The 24,428-nt window shown below is 44.0% G+C and overlaps 1 protein-coding gene across 3 annotated transcripts; it reads right to left on the bottom strand.

Annotated features, from left to right (window-relative positions):
- Positions 1-2,087: 2,087 nt before the first annotated feature.
- Positions 2,088-9,315, bottom strand: LOC123080681 (crossover junction endonuclease MUS81). 3 transcript variants are annotated; one of them, XM_044503615.1, is made up of 15 exons: positions 9,037-9,315; positions 8,013-8,110; positions 7,760-7,838; positions 7,541-7,627; positions 7,332-7,448; positions 6,133-6,293; positions 5,963-6,034; positions 5,810-5,880; positions 5,624-5,730; positions 5,046-5,106; positions 4,322-4,480; positions 3,428-3,507; positions 3,038-3,272; positions 2,860-2,946; positions 2,088-2,725 (listed from the first exon to the last, which is right to left on the bottom strand). In XM_044503615.1, the coding sequence occupies exons 1-15, from the start codon at positions 9,246-9,248 to the stop codon at positions 2,705-2,707; spliced, it is 1,647 nt and encodes a 548-aa protein (XP_044359550.1). In that variant the 5' UTR covers positions 9,249-9,315; the 3' UTR covers positions 2,088-2,704. The 3 variants fall into 3 exon arrangements, with proteins under 3 accessions (XP_044359550.1, XP_044359548.1, XP_044359549.1); XM_044503613.1 differs by having other exon boundaries at positions 2,088-2,674; XM_044503614.1 differs by having other exon boundaries at positions 2,088-2,674; positions 5,987-6,034.
- Between the last annotated feature and the right edge of the window lie 15,113 nt (positions 9,316-24,428).

The following is a 24,428-nucleotide window of genomic DNA, read 5'->3' as shown; positions in this document are numbered from 1 at the left end:
GTAAAGTCATCAGCGGAATGACCCCTCATGCGCATAGCAACTACAAGCTGCAAATAAAGTGATGTTTTAATCAATACAAGAACACAAATGAGAAACAACGAGAATTGATAAGTCTTGCTTCTTACCTGTCCCTTCTCAATGGCACGAGCACGATGCTCCTTATCCCACTCATCGATTAATCCGTCATACCAAGGTCCATCATCATCCGCCATCTTAAAAAAATCACAAACATCTATGAATACATGAACAATATCAAACAATACTATTTCCTTCTTCAAGTTATGCCATATGAACACACCATTCTTCTCACACATAACCACATCATTTCTTTCTTCTACATATGCACACATATCATCTAGAGTACCAAATTTCACCATCAAATAAATTTCATAATCATCATCCGCCATTCTATTGAACAAATCATGTCACACACAATCATCAAATTTCATCATCTCTTTTGCAAATAAAATTATGCCATCTATATATTCAACTATATTGTCATACCACTTCACACATATAATATTTTTTCCAAATATATTTGCTTGCCAAAGTAGCCTTCTCAGATTCAAACAAATATTATGACATCTATATATTCAACATATAGCTAATTTACTAGCACATGCATACATCCATCTATAATTCAAAAAAAATCACAAACTATGTCTATTGGTGGACAACTACAAACATCTACCAACTACACTACCTACCAAATCATCTATCAACTACAAACTATTTCCTAAAACAAAGAAACCATCTACTAATCTAACATCACCTAATGTGAAATAATGCATCCAACAAAAGAGGGGAAAACCAAAACAAATTGGAGGGAATGGGGGACAATACCTCAAAGAAGCTTGGGGGGGGTCAGATCTACGAGTTTGAGCGGAGGATGGAGTAGATCAGGGGGGGTGAGGGAGAGGAGGGGCGACGAACAGAGCCCCTCTGTTCGTGAGGCGCAGCCAGGAGAAGTTGAGACGGGGATGGGTGGGCTGGCCCGCGCGGTTATCTAGTTACCAGGGCCAGACGGCAGGGTTCCTGGCGTCTGGCCCCTTTGCCACGTCAGCAGGTCAACGGGCAGGCGGGCAGTGCGGGCCAGGGGCCAGACGCCAGGGTGCCTGGCGTTTGCTTCGCAACCCAGACGCCAGGGATGTTGGCGTCTCCCAAAGAGGTCAAAATCGAATTTTTTTTGAAACGAGGTCAAATCGGGATTTTGTTAGCCTTTTAGGTCATAACAGTAATTTTGTCCGCCTGTGCCGGCCCTCGTGCGCCAACAAACACCAACGTTTGTCTTGGCGTTGGACTTGTGGCTCCGCATGGCGTGGCGTGTAGCCAGCTACTTGGGGGGCGGCGGTCTGTTCCCGCTTGGCTCCATGCGCCCAAAGCGGTATATGGCCTGCGATTCTTTGATTTCTTTCTTCTTTCTTTATATATGGTATATATAATCTTCCATGTTCCGTGCCCATGCACCTCTCAGTAAGATTCACCACGGGGATGCTCTACTCTGAGTAGGCCCAACATGGCGACGAAGAGAAACTCGCCAAGAGATTATGTCACCACGGGATGCTATACTCTGACTCTGAGTAGGCCACGGGATGCTTTGAACTACGGACGACACGGCGCCGACCAAGGAACGCTCTCAGGTTTCAGCAAGCACATGGATCGAAAACCATGGGCTCTAGCTCTACACAGCCCCACTTCGTCAGCAGGCCGAATTCCCATACCTGCCCGACGCGTTTGGTTGGGGCGGGAATTAAAACTAGGGAACGGGAATTGAGAGGGTAGGAGCCTGAGACTGGGAATTGACAAAGGGGAAATCTTGCTGTGTTGGAAATACTCTCTCTGTTCAAAAAGTTTGTCCCACAGATGAATGTATCTAGCACTAAACTAACTTGATGCTAGATACATCCATTTGAAGGACACGTTTTTTCAGACGGAGGAAGTACGTTTCGGTAAGTGTAGGCCTCCAGTAGCGGCATGATTTTTCGCATGTAAATTCGCAGACTAACCTGCCAATCTGTAGAGGCGACCATGCGACCCAGGTAGAAAAAGCTCAGGCAAGCAACGAGATGACTCGAGACAACACGCGATGCAAGCTGACACAGACAAGAGCTACTGATACTATATACATGAAGCGCTAATGCACTGCGCTAACACGACGATTCCATAATGTTCAAGCGGCATGAAATTCTACAACATATATTAGTACTCCTCCGTTCGGAATTACTTGTCACAAAAATGAATGTATCTACAACTAAAATACATCTAGATACATTCATTTCTTGGACGAGTAATTCCAAACGGATGGAGTAGTAATTTAAACAGGGGGCGAGGCTACGCTAAGGCAATTTTTAGGAGGTACGGTACGGTAATTACATGTTCCGAGACTTTCAGTTTTGCAAGGCAACGGGCACACAACACAGAAAGGATCCCTCCTGCATTTCACCTTCCAAACTTGAAAGTCAGTCCTGCTGCGTTGGTGGTCTGCTGAAATCATCACGACGGTGACCAAAAGACCGACCGGTTAAGCCGTTAAGGTTGAAACTAGCTAGTTGTACGTCCAGGGAGGAGTTCATCCTTCCGCCCAGATGAGCTTGAAGATGTTCTTGCTAGCCCCCGCGTTGACCATGTCGCTCTTGTTCTTCAGCATCTCCTCCTGGGCACGCCTATCGCCATCCTTCAAAGTTACAAGGATAAACTTATAGTTCTACAGACATGTTGAATTGTCCTGTACATGAATAGCACGAGGAGCAGCTAAGGATGTACATACACTGGTCACATATGTTCCAATGAGTAAGTAAAGATTATATAAGTTGTATATGTAAAGAACATTGTATAAGTTGAAAGGAGAAGAGGACTCACAAGCATGGTGTACGCCTTAGCAAGCGAGAGAAGAGTGGGGTAGAGACTCGTGACAGCAAGAGCAGCTTCTTCTGTCACTTGTGGCACCTGATTTACATGCACAATAAATGAGAAAACTACTGCATGAAATGGACTACCCGGCAAACTTTGGTGAAGGTGGCTGTAGCCACCCAGTTACCTGCATAAGCTGAAGGGCGAATATGTCGCTCACAGTGACCTTCTCAAGGTCAGAACACCTCTTCACAAACTCATCGTAGGTCAGGCAAAGTCGAGAGGTGTCAGCACCAGCAGAGAAGTTTGTTCTGTAGTAATCAATTATAGAGCGTGTGAGGTGGCCGTATTTCTTTTCAGTGTCAGCATACCCATTGGTTCTTTGGACATCGAATCCTTCAAGAACCTCAGTAGTGAAGCAGCTGAAATACAAGGCATATGGACCAGTAGTTAATAGGGCATACGGCTGACATTCAAAGCATTGGGAACAATATTTAATAATGTTAAACAAAGAGAAGAAAGTACTGCCGTTCAGGGGCTAACATGATCATCCAAGCTTCATGAGAAGAGTACATACGCTGTTTTAACGCTCTCTGATCCATCTACAGTGTTTACATCCCCTTCAACTAGATATATTAGCTTCCTTAGCCCACATTTCTGCGCCGGGTCAAACAAATGGAAGTATCACATTGTATTGTTGCTAAAATAAACCCAGCAAACCCAAACATATGGACAAGAAATACAGTTTCTTTGGGAAGAGATGCACAATCTACAGGTTCAAGCTTATGTCTGCTAATAACATCATCATTCATCATCTCATACCCAAATATGGGCTATGTTTTTCAGTTAATGATAACAAAGAATAAGAAAAAACTCCTCAGCTAAGATTAGTCTGAAGCAATATCAAATCATAGGGGTAAAACATGGCTGGTCAAAAGACACACTCAGCACGTCGTAGTGAAACATTCATCCTCACATTCAACATGTGTGGAACCCAATTGAAATCTAAAAAAACAAGATATCATATACAAGTTACACAAAGTTCTTCATCTAAAAAAAAAGAAGCACCTATCCGATGCACTGCTGCTCTTCGTCAAAGTTAAAAAAAAAGGTCTTTATCTAACTGTTTAGAGATGCCTCCATACCTGTGCCGCCAAACATTCTAATGACTATCCCCATCAACTTATTTGCAACATGACCCAAACAATCAAAACAATGGTTTGTGTTGCCACAACTACTGATCAGGATTATCGCATGAAGCAATGATAATCTATGATACAAAATTTCTTATCAGTATCACTGAGAAATGGAAAGCATAAAGAACTGGGAAAGTTAAGATGGAAGGTCTATAATATTATGAAAAAAATTCAAAGCTACTCCCTCCGTCCCATAATATAAGAACGTTTTTGACACTACACTAGTGTCAAAACGTTCTTATATTATGGGACGGAGGGAGTAGTTCAGATGGTACCTTCAGTCTTAGTTTTTGATCTTTGTATCTGTTGTCTTTAATTGAGCCAAGCAAATCATCCACATTTTTCCTTTCAACAATGAAATCAAGAACATACTCCGTGCCAAGTTGTTTATGGCGAGCAATCCAAAGAGCATCTCCAACAGGCAAGTGTTTAATCTGGATGACATGGTTCGAACAGAAGGATCAGCACCATTTTCTTTGGCACGTTATATGAACAGTTCAATCTACGCAAATCAACTTTGTTAGATTATTTTATGCTGTCTCCTTGTACACAAGCAAGAAAAAGGTGCAGTCAGCAATCATCAAGACAGTGGGGCAGCAGCGACCAAACATATCAGATAATTAATCCAAAAAATTCAAAAATACTCCCTCCGTTCCTAAATATAAGTCTTTGTAGAGATTCCATTAGGTGGACTAGATACGAAGCAAAATGAATGAATCTATACTTAAAATGCATCTATATACATCCGTATGTTGTTCATAATGAAATCTCTACAAAGACTTATATTTAGGAACGGAGGAAGTAGATAATTAATCCAACAGTACAGGGCATTTAATTTAGAGCCATGTTGATGCATGGTGATAACTTTTAGCAGTGTATTTTGGTTGTCTGAAGAAATGTACAAGGATTACACCCAGAGTACTGATGAATTAGACACAAGAAAAATAGAAAGAGCGAGTAGGGTTAAACAAAGAAGAGTTCACTCTCAATCCAACTAACCTTTACAGGTACATCAAACTGCGTGTGTATGTTATCAACAACTTTTCTTCTGGCACGAGCCCTGCACAAAATAGGAGCAATCATGAGAGAACTGAATTCTGATGCATAGATGAATGATTAAATAAAACATGATAAACTATTGGGTGCAACAACAATCAATTTGTTTCCTTGAAAAATAATTTGAACAATTAACCAACATACAGAATCTAAAACTTTATATGCATGTGAACACACTAAACGTTAACAGAAACAGAAGGTTAAATAGTTTAAGTAACACAAGGAAATGAATCAAAGTGTGGTCAAATTAACAATTCCAGTAAGTAGATAAACACGTGATAGCCCATGACCTCCTCATTTTAACAGAAAAAAAAATTAAATGTGAAGAAAGGAATGCCATTGCGAATCGTGGGCAAGCGAGAACAGGTACACATCCAATCCTCAGTTGCTTACGATCCTGAAAAGTTTTTTTGAAGGGACAGGGTGGGGGCATTTAATTCTTATTTGTTTCCATTCCTGCTTAAAGATCACATACAGCTGAAATATACAATAACTCATGAGTAAGGTATGATCATACAGACCCAAAAGTGTCTCGATCATCCAATATCAGCACCACTTCATAAGTATCCAGAAAACTTTCATCACATTGACGAGGTGGCATAGCTAGTAGAGAGTTTTCCGCAGAACCCTGACGATGGAAAAGAAAGTATTGTGTTATGTTCCATTTGAAAAAGAAAATGGGTACTCAAAGGGGAACTCAAGTGTACCATTGCACTAAATGATTGCTGTCCGAACATTCCTTGAGATGAAAGAGGAGAATTAGTAGCACGGCCATTGTCTGAAAGGGCATTAACTAAAAATATCAGTAGAGAGTAATATTTTGTTTATGGAACATAATATTATCTGCAAAGAAAGCATACTGGTAGGAAAGGAACTGGAATTGCCTGCTTTCGAGTTTGGAAGTCCACTCCTTTCAGAAAAATTCTCGGAACCTGCAATTGAGTAAATGAAATTAATGATAGAGCTGCAGGGGTACAATGTTCAGTTATCTGGAAACTCATACTGCATGAACTGAAAACTTTACTAATACCTATCAGGGGACTGCTGCCTTCTTGTTCATCAGAATCTGAATCACTGAGCATAACACTTTCAGGATGACCGGTCGCCATGAAAGGTCCTGCAGGATCGTCTAATCCAGACTTTGCGAGACAAATGCGAGCAGTCTCTTTGCCTTTTTCTGTTAGGTAATACCTAAAACAAACTCATACAGTAAGCCGCAAGTTTATGCTTGGTATCTCAACAGAATGTGTGTGTTTAGCAAATAAAGTCCCAGCTAGAAACAAGAAATGTAAACTGAACAGACTGAACTTCTGCTTGTACTCGGGGTGGAAATAAAATGTAGGACCAAAATACTGAGCAGGATCCGGTTCATGTAGCAAACTGGCATATATCTGGAACATTCCCAAAATGGCCGCATGTGCAAGATTGTTATAAACGTGTTTCAGGTTCATATTGTGGACCCAACAAGTTCAAAGGAGCTATGGAATCATACATGCCTGCTTCTATTCCATCAATAGAAAATTGATGATATGCCACATGAGAGCTGTATCTTTAACAGATATATTTTCTTCATTTGCTCAAATGATTAGAGGATATTATATTACCTAGAGTGCATACAAGCATCAAATAGCAAACTATTAGATGTTGCTTCTCTGCTAGCATATATATGACTTACTGCCACACTATATCAAACTTCCTCCAACCAACAAAGGAAAAAAAATCAAGTAGAAATGTTTCTTGATAGAAGTTAAATTACTAGAAAACCCATATACCAATCAGCAGAAGCATATCAGAGGTTAGGCACATTTGGGATCCAGTCGACCGCACTCAGAGCAAAACAGGTGAAAGGGTTTTGTATCTGGTGAGTGCTGTGGGAGCATGAATCAGATAAACTAGTGCAGACACGATCATACTTAAAACGTGAGAACCCTATGAACCCTCTAATGAGAGGAGTCAAGTTCAGGGATACAGGTGCAATAGTTTATATAGCTCTGATATCCCCAATCCTTGAGTTCGAGTCCATATCAGACTAAGCAAAAGCTCACAATTAATACCTAGAAGCGCTGCAATAGTACAGTATAAAGCAATAGTCTGTGATGGAACAAGTAATAATACTTGTACGATATAATAAGTGACTACAAAACATATGGGGTCTATCCCTCTAAAAGATCCAATTTAATAAATGATAGAAAAGGTAAGATAAACATGGGGGTGAGCCTAGTACATTACTTTGCAGGGTTACTCTTTTTCACAACGAGATCCTTTTCCGTTAAGTTTTTCATGCAACTCCATCCAGTGTAGAAGTCACTACCAGAATTCCCGTGTTTTGATTTGTAGTTGTTTGGGCTGCTCATAGTACAACGGACATAGTTAGTGATGCACTAATATATCAGCTGAAATAAGCAACCATGCGATTTACTGAATCGCTGAAACTGTACCCTATTGCCTTTCGCGACAGACCACTGGCTTCAGCGGCATCAATAAGCTCTTGCTTCTTCATAACCTCCGTCCCTCTTATCATTTCCCTAGGGGACAAATCAACTGTCAGCATCTCCTCTTGCATATTCAGTTAACTTTTCCTACTTCCCCATTGTCCTAAGGTCGCTACTACTTCTGTCAGGAGAATAACAAAATTTAGACCCCCAAGAAAATCATACCTGTAGAGTGTGATCACTATTGCGTAAGCAGCTGAATTCAGCTGTGGCACATAGGGTTTGTTTCGCTTTCTTTTCTTTCCTGTATAAAAGGACAGTACCCTTTAAGATATAATGAATAAAACCTGTTCCATTAAACTGACTGTTGACAAAACTGAAGAAGAAGAAGAAGAAACATAAGCCTGATGATGGAAAAGAAAAGAAAGAGCAGATTTGTAGGCCACGCGAGTAATCATGGAAAGTTGTAAACTATTACCCGTTTCTCCTGGTGTATTACTTCTCGGAGGAGACAAATCAAGGCTGGACCCTGGAAAGCAGTCTTTCATGACGTCAACAACCCAACCTCCAACGCCCCTGAAAAAAATAATAGAACCGAAGAGGCAACAACAATGATCAAACTAATTCAGAAAATGCAAAGTTTCTGAAAAATTGATGCAACTCAATGTAGAAAGTAACATTTGGTAGTGGATACATTCCACACATTAATCTAGTATGCGATTTCCGACTCTCGATTCAACACAGAAAAGAAAAACGAAAGGTACAGAGTTCTATATGGATCAAAAGTCACAACCAAAGCCATACTGGTATACTGTAATAGCACTTCTCAGGTTATCTACTTGCAGGCAAATCCAAAGTTGAATGGCAGCTTAAACGTGATATGAATACATTTCGCCAGATTCAAAAAATGGTCATGGCCTAAATCGATTTCAGCATACACTAGCAGCAAATCAATGGACGCAGCAGAGCGGCTGTGGAGTCATCTAGCTAAGAGGGGGGAAGATAGGCAGAAGATGATGGCTTGGCTTGCTTATTTTTCCTAGTCTACATTTTGGGTGTTGTTTCTCTCCTTCCTCCTCTTCAGATACATTTGCTGCCCCTACTCCTGCAACTAGGCTTGACTATGACCTAAACCAATGGTACACTTACTATGAACAAATCAATGGATGCAGCAGAGCATATAAACATATGGGGACTGACACTTATAATTCCACAGCTATGCAAACCGAATGCATGCTCAGATCAAATCGGCACAAGTAAAAAACACCTAAGGCCTAAGGCCTAAGGCACATTACATAAACCGATCCATTCGTGTTGGAGCGGCAATGTGACACCATATAACAATAAATAAGCCTCCCCGATTCGCGTATGACTAGGGCACAGAAGCGCGGCAACGCCGCCCGATCCAAATCACACGACCCCGGAATCGACCAAAACCTAGCCTCATCGCAACGGCGTAAATGGAAACGGGTCTGAGAGAGATGGGGAAGGGAAATGCGCACTTGAGACGGGCCAGGTCGCCGGCGGTCCGGACGGGCTCCTTGGCGGTGCAGACGCCGCTGTAGGCGGCGGAGAGCGCGCGGGCCTGGTGCTCCGGGAGGCCGCCCGGCTGCTGGGACGCTATCGAGCGGCTCTTGTCGAAGATCCTGGCCGCGACCTCCTCGTTCTCCGGGAGATTCACCTTGCGCTTCTTCTTCGGCACCGACGGCGCCATCCGCGTCGTGCGGTTGGGGGGCGTGGGATCGGGGTGTGGGGAGGGGGGTGGGGGGGTTAGGGTTTGGGATTTGGGAATGGGGAGGGAGAGCCCGCCATTATTGTGGGTTCGGAGGTTTTAGTTGGCGGGTGATAGGCTGGCCAAACGGGCCGGCACGACACGGCCCACAGGGGCACGATTAGTAAACTTGGGAGCCAACATGAGCATTTCTTATTGGCGCATTCAGCCCGCAAGGTCGTCCCGCGTGTTGCGCCTAGCAGCCCAGGCACGACCGATTAGCTTTATTTTAGTGGAGGCGGGTTAGCTAATCGGGTCGGCACGCCAGCCCGTGCATTGTTTGCCCTACTAGACAGTCTTTTAGGCCACTCTCAGTTTCGTGACTTGGGAAGCAACATGAGCATTTCCTATTTGGCGCTTTCAGCCGACAGGGGCACGGTAAATGGGTTGTGCCATGTCGGCCCGCGTGCTGCGCCTAGCAACCTAGGCACAACCGGTTAGCTTTTTTTAGTGGAGGTCCGATAGCTAATCGGGCCGGCACGCCAGCCCGTGTGTTGCTTGACCTATTAGACAGTTTTCAGGCCACTTTCAGTTTCGTGACTTGGGAGGCAACATGAGCATTTCGTATTTGGCGCCTTCAGTGCATGTTAACATGTATTCTGTTAAAGGCGCTCTTACCTGGGCTGGCCCATTTTATTTCAATAAACTCGCAAAATGTATGTGCACGACAGGCTTCGAACTTGCAACTTCTCTATTGGCACAGAACCGCACTAACCACTAGGACATATCATCAGCTGAGACATATTTGTTTATTTTTTTATTAGTACGAAGCTTTTTCTAGGCATTTTTATTCAGTTTTTATTTTTTCATCAATGGGCGGATTCTTTTTAAATTGATGATTTTCCTTCACAAACAATGAACCTTTTCCAAAATATGCGAACTTTTATTCAAATTCGTGAACTTTTTTCATAATTGATGATTGTTTTCATATTTGTAATTTTTTTAATAAAATCAATGAACTTCCTTCAAAATCGGTGAACTTTTTTAAAAATCGATGAACTATTTTCTAATTTTGATGAACTTTTTTTAGAATTTTATGAACTTTTTCATATTCCATGAACTTTTTTTCAAATTGATGCTTTTTAAAAATTTGGTGAAATTTTTAAAAATTTTGATGAACTTTTTTAAAATTTGATGAATTTTTTATTCAAATCAATGAACTTTTTCTTCAAATGAATGAACTTTTTCGAAATTTATGATTTTTTTCAATTTGTGAACTTTTTTCGAATAATTTTTTATAATGGTGAAATAGTTATGTTTTGCTGCTAGTGGAACAACCAAGTTAGCTTGGTCTAGTGGTTGTGGTGGCACGCTGTTGAGCTAGGCGTGCCTAGTTCGAATCCCAATTCTTCCATGCAACGCCCTTCTGCTGGGCCTTACGGGCCCCTGCCCTAGGCTCCCTCCGCGTCCTCTTGATGGGCCACCCCTAGTGCATATCCCCGTCAGCACCACCAATGGCTATGCTCCGATAATCGGTTGAAGCAAGTGATCCCTTATATTATATCTTTAGAGCAATCCGCGTTTGTCCCTGGGCGGTTGATAACAGACAACATCATAGTGGCATATGAATGCCTTCATTTCATGAAGAGAAATAGAGCTGTGAAACACCGTCATTGTGCTTTGAAACTGGACATGATGAAGGCCTATGACAAAGTTGAATGGAGTTACTTGAGAGCTATTATGAGTAAGTTGGGATTTTCACATAGATGGGTTGATATTGTCATGAATCTTATTAGCTCTATTTCTTACTCAGTTTTATTCAATGGGAAAAGGTTAGATGAATTTAAACCTCCAAGAGTTATTCGTCGGGGAGATCGGATTCCCCCTACATGTTTTTGTTGAAAGTAGAGGGCTTTTCGTGCCTCCTTAAAAAATTTAAACCAGTCATCTCAGATTGGTGGGGGTACAAGTGGCGCCTTCGGCACCGCATGTTAATCACCTTTTGTTTGCAGATGATAGCTGTTGTTCTTCAAAGCTAATGGTGTGGGGGCGGTTGAGGTATCAAACTTGTTGAATCAATGCTGCAATGCATCAGGACAGAGAGTAAATCCAAGTCATCGATATTTTTTAGCAAAGGGTGCCCAGCGAATATCAAAGAGGAAGTCAAGGGTATTCTGCATGTTCCCACCGAAATTTTGAATGACAAGTACCTAGGTATGCCTTCTGACATAGGTACTTCAAAATTTGGGGCGTTTAAATATCTCAAAGATAGGCTTTGGAACAAAGTAAAAGGGTGGATTGAATAAACTGATAAGGTAGTTCTGGTGAGGAAGCAAAGAAGGTAAACGGAAGCCAAGCTGGGTTTCATGGAAATCAATGACTTAACCAAAGTTTATGGGCGGATTAGGCTTTAGAGATTTTGAATTGTTCAATCTAGCATCGTTGGCACGCCAATCATGGAGACTCTTGCAAACCCCTGATTCACTATGTGCTAGATTGTTGAAGGCGGATTACTTTCGAGACGGGTCTATCTTGACCGCTGAGTTGGGCAGCCATCCCTTCCAAATTTGGCGGGCAGTTCTTGAGGGGAGTGATGTGCCTGCCCAAGGACTGATTAGAAGGATTGGAGATGGATCTACCACGAGGATCTGTACGCATAATTGGATCCCCCGAAGTGTGACAACGAGGCCGATAGCTTGACTGACACCAACACTGGTAAAGGATCTGATTGATAGCACAAGCGCAAGTTGGAAACAGGAACTCATAAATCAAGTGTTTGTAGCGGCCGATGCTAATGCCATACAATCTATTCCATTATGCACGTGTAATATGAGTGACTTTCGGGCATGGAATTTTGAGAAAAATGGAAGTTTTACGGTCCGTTTTGCATATAGAATGCTTGTTGACACGAAGAAACGGCAAGAAGATTGGCTTGAGTGAAACACTGGCGGATCTGACCACGAAGCTCAAGCAAAAGCTTGGACATCACTATGGTCCGTTCAAAGTACCAAGGAAAGTTAAGACCTTTTTGTGGAGATTGGCCAAATGCTCAATCCCAACAGAAGATGTGCGCCACACGAGACATATGTCTGATGATAGTTGTCAGTTATGCGGTGCCCCGGACTCATGGCGTCATTCGCTCCTAGAATGCGGGGTGGCTCGGTGTGTATGGGCTCTAGGGGATGCTGAAATTTTGCACCATCTTCAGGCAACTCACGAGCCAAACGCAAAACAGTGGATATTTGTTATGATTGAGACACTACCACATGCGAGTCTAATCAAGCTGGTGGTGACATTATGGGCTATTTGGACAGCTAGACGAAAGTTGATTCATGAAGGAGTCAGCCAGAGCCCCCACGCGACATACTCCTTTGCACATAGCTTTATCTCAGAGTTGGACCTGGTTAAAGCCCCATGCAGAAACCAGGTAATTAGCACAGCAAGAGGTCATGTTAGTTCGGGCCATAGGCAAGCGTGGATTCGACCCCCCTTGGGAGCAGCAAAAATCCAAGTTGATGGGCGATTATCAAGGAACAGCAATAGGGGAGCATCTTCAGCTGTGTGCATGGATCATATGTGAAAAAATTTAGTCTCGTCCGCCATGGTTTTCCTAGAATTATTGACCCAGCAACACTAGAGAGGCTCTTGCCTGTAGAGAGGCCTTGGCTCTGGCACTTGATCTTTCTTTACAAAAAATTGTTGTTTCATGCGACTACAAATCGGTTGTCTCCGAGATAAAAGAAGGCACTAGGGCAAGATATGGAGTAATCATCAGAGAAATTAAAGCTCGAGCTGCGGAGTTTGAACTATGTGAGTTTGTGTTTGAAGGCAGGGCAATGAATGTAGATGCTCACAGTTTAGCAAAGTTTTCTAGTTCTTTAGACCAGTGTCGCCATTTGTGGCTGGGGGCTCCCCATGACCCTTTTATTATCTCTGTAAACCTTCCAGTTGAGTAATAAAGTTTGGTTTACCCCTAAATAAAAAAGGACGCGTCTAAGGAGCGGCCAGCTGCTCCCTAGCGTTCCCGAGCGGCCACCACCAGAAAAGGAAAGATTCGGTCCCCCTGGCCCCGGAAAAGGAAATCCAGCTACAGACCCACGCCAACCCAACAAACCACACACAGGACGCGGTCCCCAGGCCATCACATGCCCTTCCCTCCCCTCCTGAAGCACTCGAAGCTCTTACGCCCTCTTTGTTGGAAATATGCCCTAGAGGCAATAATAAAATGGTTATTATTATATTTCCTTGTTCATGATAATTGTCTTTTGTTCATGCTATAATTGTGTTATCCGGAAATCGTAATACATGTGTGAACACATAGACCACAACATGTCCCTAGTAAGCCTCTAGTTGACTAGCTCGTTGATCAACAGATAGTCATGGTTTCCTGACTATGGACATTGGATGTCATTGATAACGGGATCACATCATTAGGAGAATGATGTGATGGACAAGACCCAATCCTAAGCATAGCACAAAAGATCGTGTAGTTCGTTTGCTAGAGCTTTTCCAATGTCAAGTATCATTTCCTTAGACCATGAGATCGTGAAACTCCCGGATACCGTAGGAGTGCTTTGGGTGTACCAAACGTCACAACGTAACTGGGTGACTATAAAGGTGCACTACGGGTATCTCCGAAGGTGTCTATTGAGTTGGCACGGATCGAGACTGGGATTTGTCACTCCGTATGACGGAGAGGTATCTCTGGGCCCACTCGGTAATGCATCATCATAATGAGCTCAATGTGACTAAGGAGTGTTTTATGGTCATGCCCCGCTGGTCAATGGTTTATTCTTAATGAATCTCGAGCGTGATGTTACACATATTCATAGTGTGAATACCAAAAGATGTAAAGTTGATAACGATAGTCCCACATACTTGTGGCACTGCCGCCTTGGTCACATAGGTGTCAAACGCATGAAGAAGCTCCATGCAGATGGACTTTTGGAGTCTCTCTATTAGGAATCATTTGACACGTGCGAACCATGCCTCATGGGTAAGATGACCAAGACTCCGTTCTCCGGAACGATGGAGCGAGCAACCAACTTATTGGAAATCATACATACTGATGTGTGCGGTCCAATGAGTGTTGAGGCTCGCGGTGGCTATCGTTATGTTCTCACTCTCACTGATGACTTAAGTAGATATGGGTATGTCTACCTAATGAAACACAAGTCTGAGACCTTTGAAAAGTTCAAGGAATTTTAGAGTGAGGTTGAGAATCAACGTGACAGGAAAATAAAGTTCTTACGATCAAATCGTGGAGGAGAATATTTAAGTCACGAATTTGGTACGCACTTAAGGAAATGTGGAATAGTTTCACAACTCACGCCGCCTGGAACACCTCAGCATAACGGTGTGTCCGAACGTCGTAATCGCACTCTATTGGATATGGTGCGATCTATGATGTTTCTTACCGATCTACCGCTCTCATTTTGGGGCTATGCTTTAGAGACTACCGCATTCACTTTAAATAGGGCTCCGTCGAAATCCGTTGAGACGACACCGTATGAATTATGGTTTGGGAAGAAACCTAAGCTGTCGTTTCTAAAAGTTTGGGGATGCGATGCTTATGTCAAGAAACTTCAACCTGAAAAGCTCGAACCCAAGTCGGAGAAATGCGTCTTCATAGGATACCCTAAGGAAACCATAGGGTATACCTTCTACCTCAGATCCGAAGGCAAGATCTTTGTTGCCAAGAACGGGTCCTTTCTGGAGAAAGAGTTTCTCTCGAAAGAAATAAGTGGGAGGAAAGTGGAACTTGATGAGGTGATAGTCACCCCTTCCGAACCAGAGAGTAGCACAGCGCGGGAAGATGTTCCTGTGGTGCCTACACCGACTGGGGAGGAAGTTAATGATGATGATCATGAAGCTTCGGATCAAGTTACTGCTGAACTTCGTAGGTCCACAAGGACACGTTCCGCACCAGAGTGGTATGGCAACCCTGTCCTGGAAATCATGTTGTTAGACAACGGTGAACCTTCGAACTATGGAGAAGCAATGGCGGGCCCAGATTCCAACAAATGGCTAGAAGCCATGAAATCCGAGATAGGATCCATGTATGAAAATGAAGTATGGACTTTGACTGACTTGCCCGATGATCGGCGAGCCATAGAAAATAAATGGATCTTTAAGAAGAAGACAGACGCGGATGGTAATGTGACCATCTATAAGGCTCGACTTGTCGCTAAGGGTTATCGACAAGTTCAAGGGGTTGACTACGATGAGACTTTCTCACCCGTAGCGAAGCTGAAGTCCGTCTGAATCATGTTAGCAATTGCCGCATTCTATGATTATGAGATATGGCAAATGGACGTCAAAACGGCATTCCTTAACGGCTTTCTTAAGGAAGAATTGTATATGATGCAGCTGGAAGGTTTTGTCGATCCTAAGAATGCTAACAAGGTATGCAAGCTCCAGCGCTCCATCTATGGGCTGGTGCAAGCATCTCGGAGTTGGAACATTCGATTTGATGAGATGATCAAAGCGTTTGGGTTTACACAGACTTATGGAGAAGCCTGTGTTTACAAGAAAGTGAGTGGGAGCTCTGTAGCATTTCTCATATTATATGTGGATGACATACTATTGATGGGAAATGATATAGAATTCTTGGAAAGTATAAAGGCCTATTTGAATAAGTGTTTTTCAATGAAGGACCTTGGAGAAGCTGCTTATATATTAGGCATCAAGATCTATAGAGATAGATCAAGATGCCTCATTGGTCTTTCACAGAGTACGTACCTTGACAAGATATTGAAGACGTTCAATATGGATCAGTCCAAGAAAGGGTTCTTGCCTGTATTGCAAGGTGTGCAATTGAGCACGGCTCAATGCCCGACCACGGCAGAAGATAGAGAAAAGATGAGTGTCATCCCCTATGCCTCGGCCATAGGGTCTATTATGTATGCCATGCTGTGTACCAGACCTGATGTAAACCTTGCCGTAAGTTTGGTAGGAAGGTACCAAAGTAATCCCGGCATGGAACACTGGACAGCGGTCAAGAATATCCTGAAGTACCTGAAAAGGACTAAGGATATGTTTCTCGTATATGGAGGTGACGAAGAGCTCGTCGTAAAGGGTTACGTCGACGCTAGCTTCGACACAGATCTGGATGACTCTAAGTCACAAACCGGATACGTGTATATTTTGAATGGAGGGGCAGTAAGCTGGTGCAGTTGCAAGCAAAGCGTCGTGGCAGGATCTACATGTGAAGCGGAGTACATGGCGGCCTCAGAGGCAGCACAAGAAGCAATCTGGATGAAGGAGTTCATTACCGACCTAGGGGTGATTCCCAATGCGTCGGGCCCGATGACTCTCTTCTGTGACAACACTGGAGCTATTGCCCTTGCCAAGGAGCCCAGGTTTCACAGGAAGACCAGGCATATCAAGCGTCGCTTCAACTCCATTCGTGAAAGTGTTCAAAATGGAGACATAGATATTTGTAAAGTACATACGGACCTGGATGTAGCAGATCCGTTGACTAAACCTCTCCCTAGAGCAAAACATGATCAACACCAGAACTCTATGGGTGTTCGATTCATCACAATGTAACTAGATTATTGACTCTAGTGCAAGTGGGAGACTGTTGGAAATATGCCCTAGAGGCAATAATAAAATGGTTATTATTATATTTCCTTGTTCATGATAATTGTCTTTTGTTCATGCTATAATTGTGTTATCCGGAAATCGTAATACATGTGTGAACAAATAGACCACAACATGTCCCTAGTAATCCTCTAGTTGACTAGCTCGTTGATCAACATATAGTCATGGTTTCCTGACTATGGACATTGGATGTCATTGATAACGGGATCACATCATTACGAGAATGATGTGATGGACAAGACCCAATCCTAAGCATAGCACAAAAGATCGTGTAGTTCGTTTGCTAGAGCTTTTCCAATGTCAAGTATCATTTCCTTAGACCATGAGATCGTGAAACTCCCGGATACCGTAGGAGTGCTTTGGGTGTACCAAACGTCACAACGTAACTGGGTGACTATAAAGGTGCACTACGGGTATCTCCGAAAGTGTCTGTTAAGTTGGCACGGATCGAGACTAGGATTTGTCACTCCGTATGACGGAGAGGTATCTCTGGGCCCACTCGGTAATGCATCATCATAATGAGCTCAATGTGACTAAGGATTCAGCCACGGGATCATGCATTACGGTACGAGTAAAGTGACTTGCCGGTAACGAGATTGAACAAGGTATTGGGATACCGACGATCGAATCTCGGGCAAGTAACGTACCGATTTACAAAGGGAATTGTATATGGGATTGATTGAATCCTTGACATCATGGTTCATCCGATGAGATCATCGTGGAACATGTGGGAGCCAACATGGGTATCCAGATCCCGCTGTTGGTTATTGACCGGAGAGCCGTCTCGTCATGTCTGTATGTCTCCCGAACCGGTAGGGTCTACACACTTAAGGTTCGGTGACGCTAGGGTTGTAGAGATATTAGTATGCGAAAACCCGAAAGTTGTTCGGAGTCCCGGATGAGATCCCGGACGTCACGAGGAGTTCCGGAATGGTCCGGAGGTGAAGAATTATATATAGGAAGTCCAGTTTCGGCCACCGGGAAAGTTTCGGGGGTTATCGGTATTGTACCGGGACCACCGGAAGGGTCCCGGGGGTCCACCGGGTGGGGCCACCTATCCCGGAGGGCCCCGTGGGCTGAAGTGGGAGGTGAACCAGCCCCTGGTGAGCTGGTGCGCCCCCCATGGGCCTCCCCCTGCGCCTAGGGTTTGAAACCCTGGGGGTGGGGGGCGCCCCACCTGACTTGGGGGGGAAGTTTCCCCCCCTTGGCCGCCGCCCCCCCATGTAGATGGGATCCCAGGGCCGGCGCCCCCCAGGGGGCCTATATAAAGGGGGAAGGGAGGGCAGCAGTACCCTAGCCCCTGGCGCCTCCCTCTCCTTCCCGTGACACCTCTCCCTCCCGCTTGCGCTTGGCGAAGCCCTGCTGGGATCCCCGCTACTTCCACCACCACGCCGTCGTGCTGCTGGATCTCCATCAACCTCTCCTTTCCCCTTGCTGGATCAAGAAGGAGGAGACGTCGCTGCTCCGTACGTGTGTTGAACGCGGAGGTGCCGTCCGTTCGGCGCTCGGTCATCGGTGATTTGGATCACGACGAGTACGACTCCATCAACCCCGTTCACTTGAACGCTTCCGCTCGCGATCTACAAGGGTATGTAGATGCACTCCTTCCTTCTCGTTGCTAGTAAACTCCATAGATAGATCTTGGTGATGCGTAGAAATTTTTTGATTTCCGGTACGATCCCCAACACTCTTGGCCACCAACCTTCTCCCCATATGCCCCTACCTGCCCCCACCTAGCTTCTTCTCCACGAAACAAGGGGTTCCCAGTTCTGGATCTCCATCACCAGAGCTGCCATGGCAGATGAATCAAGGTGAAATAACAATGCTATGGAACAATTTGATGCGAAAAAAGAAGAAAGAGGGAGGACAGATTAGAAAGTACCAGGCAGCACCAACAAGGGTGAAAAAAGAGGTTGATCCTTTCTCCTCATGTCCAGATCCTGACTCCTTGACTTTCCCTTTCACCCCCACACCAAATTTCTCTTTAAAAAATAGCTTCTCCATACTTAAAAGACAACACAAACAAGGATAAAAAATGGGGAGATCCGGTACCTGTGCAATTTTAACTAATTATTGTGCAACTAGATCATAAGACAAGTCAACTTTTGCAGCAATGTGTGCAACAAAACACAGAAAATATGCAAATATATATAAGAGAGCACATATAGAGTCTTATTTCACACATAATGCACAAGAACCAGTGTCACTGTAGCAAAAAAAGAAAAGAAAAAAGCATATTGTAGGTACAATGAAAATATAACTACCAACTAGACAAGAAGTATATGTGTTTTTTTCCTTTGATCTTTCCACACAGTAGTATATGTGACTCTGTAGCTTAGAATTGTGTGCAAAAAATCTACATCAGTTCATGCACCCCCATAGCCTGTAAAACCTGCACATGATGCAAAAAAAAGAAGCTTGAGAAAAAAATGAACCAACGCTAGCTTGTATTTGTGCAACTTAACGGGTACAAGTGTGCAACCGACAACACTCCCATATCCATCCACTTGTGGGGTTTGAATTTCATTAGTTGGCATCTTCAACTCATATAAAAGTAAAAGATGCCAACTCAGATAATTTCAGATTTATTTTGGTTTTAGCTAAAAATCTGTATGCAGAATTCCAAAACTAAACTTTATGTTGGCTGTTGTGCAACTACATCATCTATTTTGTGAAACTGCAAGTACTCCTGCATGCAAATCATGTTGCGTGTTTATGCAGCTATGTAATGAATTTTGAACTGGGGAACATGATGAATTTAGCCTATCTAACACTAGTAGAAAACTGGGCTTTGGTCACAGGGCAATATTCACATTAGTCCCGGTTCAGTCACGAACTGGGACTAATGTGAGCATTGGTCCCGGTTCGTGCGGCCAGGGGCCTGCTGGGCCTCGTGGGGGCATTGGTCCCGGTTCGTCCGGACCCGTTGGTCCCGGTTGGTGGGACAAATCGGGACCAATGGGCCACGCTCCTGGCCCACCACCCTTTAGTCCCGGTTCCTACCACAAACCGGGACTAAAGGGCTGGTCCTAGTTGCGGCCAGTGTTTAGTCCCACCTCGCCAACCGAAGGGCGCTCACACCAGTTTACAAGCCCGTCCCTCTATGCCTTGTTGAGCTTCTCTTAAAGTGAAAATAGATGCCCTTATACAGGGAATTTGACCTAAATTCACAGTAAATTTCATAGAAATTTACTATGAATTTAGGTTTAATTTTCTCTATAAGCGCATCTATGTTCATTTTTTATATTTATAAAATAAATAAACCTTAATAAAATAAATAAAACTAAATAAACCTTAATAAAATAAAATAAAATAAACTATAGTAACTACAATAAATAAACCTTAATAAATTAAGTAAAAATAGCAGCAGTAAATAAATAAAAATAGCAGCAGTAAAATAAATAAAAATAAAATAATTAAAGTAAAATACATAATTAATTAGAAATAAAATAAATAAGTTTTTTGTTGTAAGTAGAAACAAAACAAAACAAATAAAGCAAAAGAGAAAAAAAGAGAGGAAAAAAATTATGCCACCTACTGGGCCACAACGGCCTGAATACGACTAGAAACCCATCCATGGGCCAGGATTCAGGCCCGCAGAAGGCCCACTAGGCCCCACAGGCAAAGAGAACAGTTAGGCCCGAAAGCCTGCAGTTGAGAGGAGTTCAAGAGGGTGGGCGCAGCAGCGCTTATAAACCACTCTCGAGCTCTCTCAACTAGCGAGGTGGGACTAAACTTTTGACGCGGGGCAGCACAAGGCCTTTGGTCCCGGTTGGTGCCACCAACCGGGACTAAAGGGGGTATTGGTCCCGGTTCGTGGCACCAACCGGAACCAAAGGCCTTTAGTCCCGGTTGGTGCCACGAACCGGGACCAAAGAGTTCCCTATATATATACCCCATCGCCACAACAGAGCACTCCACAGTGCTCTGTTTTTTCTGGCCGGCGAGGGGAGGGCATTTGGGTGCTCTAGCTCACCTCCTATGCACATGAGGTGTTTGATGAAATGTCTGAGCCACACTAGTTAATCTTTGTCCTCTCGAAACTCGACCTCCGAGCTCCATTTTCCCCGAGATTTGTCTAGGTTTAGCGGTCCGTCACGTCCCGTCCCCGTCTTCACCGCCGTCGATCGCCCGCGCCGATCTCATCGCCAGCACCACCGTGGTGAGCCTCTTGTTCTTATCTTCTTTCTGAAAGGAAAAAATTCTTACTTTAGATAGTTACTTGTCTAATTTTGTTACTTTTATTATTCCTTCTTATTACATAGTGCGATGGTTTTGGTATCCGCCCCCGTCGGCCCTCGTCCTGTCTATGATTCAGATGTGGTATATATTATCTTTTTATAACTATTTGGTTCATTTATTGTTTATGACAAATATACCGACCAACGTGACATATATTTTATTTATCTAGGAGGTGGTTGAACCGGAAATTCTAACCGACCCTATTGTCGAGAGGTTAAATTTAGTTGAAGAAGAAAACAATTACTTGAAGGAAAAAATAAAAAAAATTGAGGAGGAGAAGATGATATTGGAGTTGCATGTTGCGGATGTCGTCGATGATCACAAGATCAAGATGGATGCAATGCGCTTGAAGATTAGAAAGATTAGAAAATATGCCATTCATACCGAGGCTTGGTATCATTATGCCGTTGGATCAATTGTTACCTTGGTTGCGATTATGATCGCATTTGTTTTCGCATTGAAATGTTTTACATAGTTTCAATGTATGGTTTAATTAATTAGATGCTCTGGAGAGCTATATATATGTTGTTAGATGAGAACTATGTATGTACTTTGGTTCTAATGTGATGATGAACTTCTATTAATTTGGTCACTTAATTATCTATTCATGATGTTCTGTAATGGTTTTTGACACACTTAATTATATATAATGCACGCAGATGAACCGGCAATGGATGTACGGTGACAGACACACCTCCGAGTACATTAAGGGCGTGCATGATTTTCTCGAAGTGGTTGAGGCAAACAAGCAGAATGGTTTTATGTGTTGTCCATGCCCTATATGTGGGAATACGAAGTCTTACTCTGACCGGAAAATCCTTCACACCCACCTGCTTTACAAGGGTTTCATGCCACACTATAATGTTTGGACGAGGCACGGAGAAATAGGGGTTATGATGGAAGACGGCGAAGAAGAAGAGGAGGATGACAACTATGTGCCGCCTGAATACGGTGATGCTGGAACGGGGGAAGCTACTGAAGATCAAGAGGAACCAGACGATGTGCCCAATGATGCTGCAAGGGGGGAAGCTGCTGAAGATCAAGAGGAACCAGTGCCCGATGATGATGATCTTCGCCGGGTCATAGTCGATGCAAGGACGCAATGCGAATGTCAAAAGGAGAAGCTGAAGTTCGACCGCATGTTAGAGGATCACAAAAAAGGGTTGTACCCCAATTGCGAAGATGGCAACACAAAGCTCGGTACCGTACTGGAATTGCTGCAGTGGAAGGCAGAGAATGCTGTGCCTGACGAAGGATTTGAGAAGCTATTGAAAATATTGAAGAAGAAGCTTCCAAAGGATAACGAATTGCCCGACAGTACATACGCAGCAAAGAAGGTCGTATGCCCTCTAGGATTGGAGGTGCAGAAGATACATGCATGCCCTAATGACTGCATCCTCTACCGCGGTGCGTACAAGGATCTGAACGCATGCCCGGTATGCGGTGCATTGCGGTATAAGATCAGACGAGATGACCCTGGTGATGTTGACGGCGAGCCCCCCAGGAAGAGGGTTCCTGCGAAGGTGATGTGGTATGCTCCTATAATACCACGGTTGAAACGTCTGTTCAGAAACGAAGAGCATGCCAAGTTGATGCGATGGCACAGTGAGGACCGTAAGAAAGACAGGAAGTTGAGAGCACCCGCTGACGGGTCGCGGTGGAGAAAAATCGAGAGGAAGTACTGGGCTGAGTTTGCAGCTGACCCAAGGAACGTATGGTTTGGTTTAAGCGCGGATGGCATTAATCCTTTCGGGGAGCAGAGCAGCAATCACAGCACCTGGCCCGTGACTCTATGTATGTATAACCTTCCTCCTTGTATGTGCATGAAGCGGAAATTCATTATGATGCCAGTTCTCATCCAAGGCCCTAAGCAACCCGGCAACGACATTGATGTGTACCAAAGGCCATTAGTTGAAGAACTTTTACAGCTGTGGAATGGAAACGGTGTACGTACGTGGGATGAGCACAAACAGAGGAATTTAACCTGCACGCGTTGCTGTTTGTAACCATCAACGATTGGCCCGCTCTCAGTAACCTTTCAGGAAAGACAAACAAGGGATACCACGCATGCACACACTGTTTAGATGACACTGAAAGTATATACCTGGACAAAAGCAGGAAGAATGTGTACCTGGGCCATCGTTGATTTCTTCCGACCAACCATCAATGTCGAAAGAAAGGCAAGCATTTCAAAGGCGAGGCAGATCACCGGAAGAAGCCCGCCATGCGTACCGGTGATCACGTACTTGCTATGGTCAATGATTTACACGTAATCTTTGGAAAGGGTCTCGGCGGACTAGCTGTTCCGAATGACGCTGAGGGACACACACCCATGTGGAAGAAGAAATCTATATTTTGGGACCTACCCTACTGGAAAGAGCTAGAGGTCCGCTCTTCAATCAACGTGATGCACGTGACGAAGAACCTTTGCGTGAACCTGCTAGGCTTCTTGGGCGTGTATGGGAAGACAAAAGATACACCTGATGCACGGGAGGACCTGCAACGTTTGCACGAAAAAGACGGCATGCCTCCGAAGCAGTTTGAAGGTCCTGCCAGCTACGCTCTTACGAAAGAAGAGAAAGAAATCTTCTTTGAATGCCTGCTCAGTATGAAGGTCCCGACTGGCTTCTCGTCGAATATAAAGGGAATAATAAATATGCCAGAGAAAAAGTTCCAGAACCTAAAGTCTCATGACTGCCACGTGATTATGACGCAACTGCTTCCGGTTGCATTGAGGGGGCTTCTACCGGAAAACGTCCGATTAGCCATTGTGAAGCTATGTGCATTCCTCAATGCAATCTCTCAGAAGGTGATCGATCCAGAAATCATACCAAGGCTAAGGAGTGATGTAGCGCAATGTCTTGTCAGTTTCGAGCTGGTGTTCCCACCATCCTTCTTCAATATCATGACGCACGTCCTAGTTCATCTAGTCGACGAGATTGTCATTCTAGGGCCTGTATTTCTACACAATATGTTCCCCTTTGAGAGGTTCATGGGAGTCCTAAAGAAATATGTCCGTAACCGCGCTAGGCCAGAAGGAAGCATCTCCATGGGCCATCAAACAGAGGATGTCATTGGGTTTTGTGTTGACTTCATTCCTGGCTTTAAGAAGATAGGTCTCCCTAAATCGCGGTATGAGGGCAGACTGACTGGAAAAGGCACGCTTGGAGGGGGGACTCAATAATATGCAGGGACGGATATTCTTGGTCTCGAGCACACTACATAGTTCTACAGAACTCTACCTTGGTGACCCCGTATGTCGATGAACACAAGAACAGTCTGCGCTCCAAACACCCGGAGCAGTGTGACGACTGGATTACATGTGAACACATCAGG

The sequence above is a fragment of the Triticum aestivum genome, chromosome 3D (assembly GCF_018294505.1).
Source record: "Triticum aestivum cultivar Chinese Spring chromosome 3D, IWGSC CS RefSeq v2.1, whole genome shotgun sequence".
Lineage (NCBI taxonomy): Eukaryota > Viridiplantae > Streptophyta > Magnoliopsida > Poales > Poaceae > Triticum > Triticum aestivum.
This window is presented reverse-complemented; position numbering and strand designations above follow the sequence as displayed.

Excerpts from the sequence above, each read along its gene's own strand:
- LOC123080681 (XM_044503613.1), bottom strand. The coding sequence starts at position 9,248 with ATGGCGCCGTCGGTGCCGAAGAAGAAGCGCAAGGTGAATCTCCCGGAG. Across the intron at positions 7,628-7,759 it reads ATAGTGATCACACTCTACAG|GGAAATGATAAGAGGGACGG; the intron begins GTATGATTTTCT and ends TTTGTCCCCTAG. Across the intron at positions 3,273-3,427 it reads TCAGAGAGCGTTAAAACAGC|CTGCTTCACTACTGAGGTTC; the intron begins GTATGTACTCTT and ends CTTGTATTTCAG.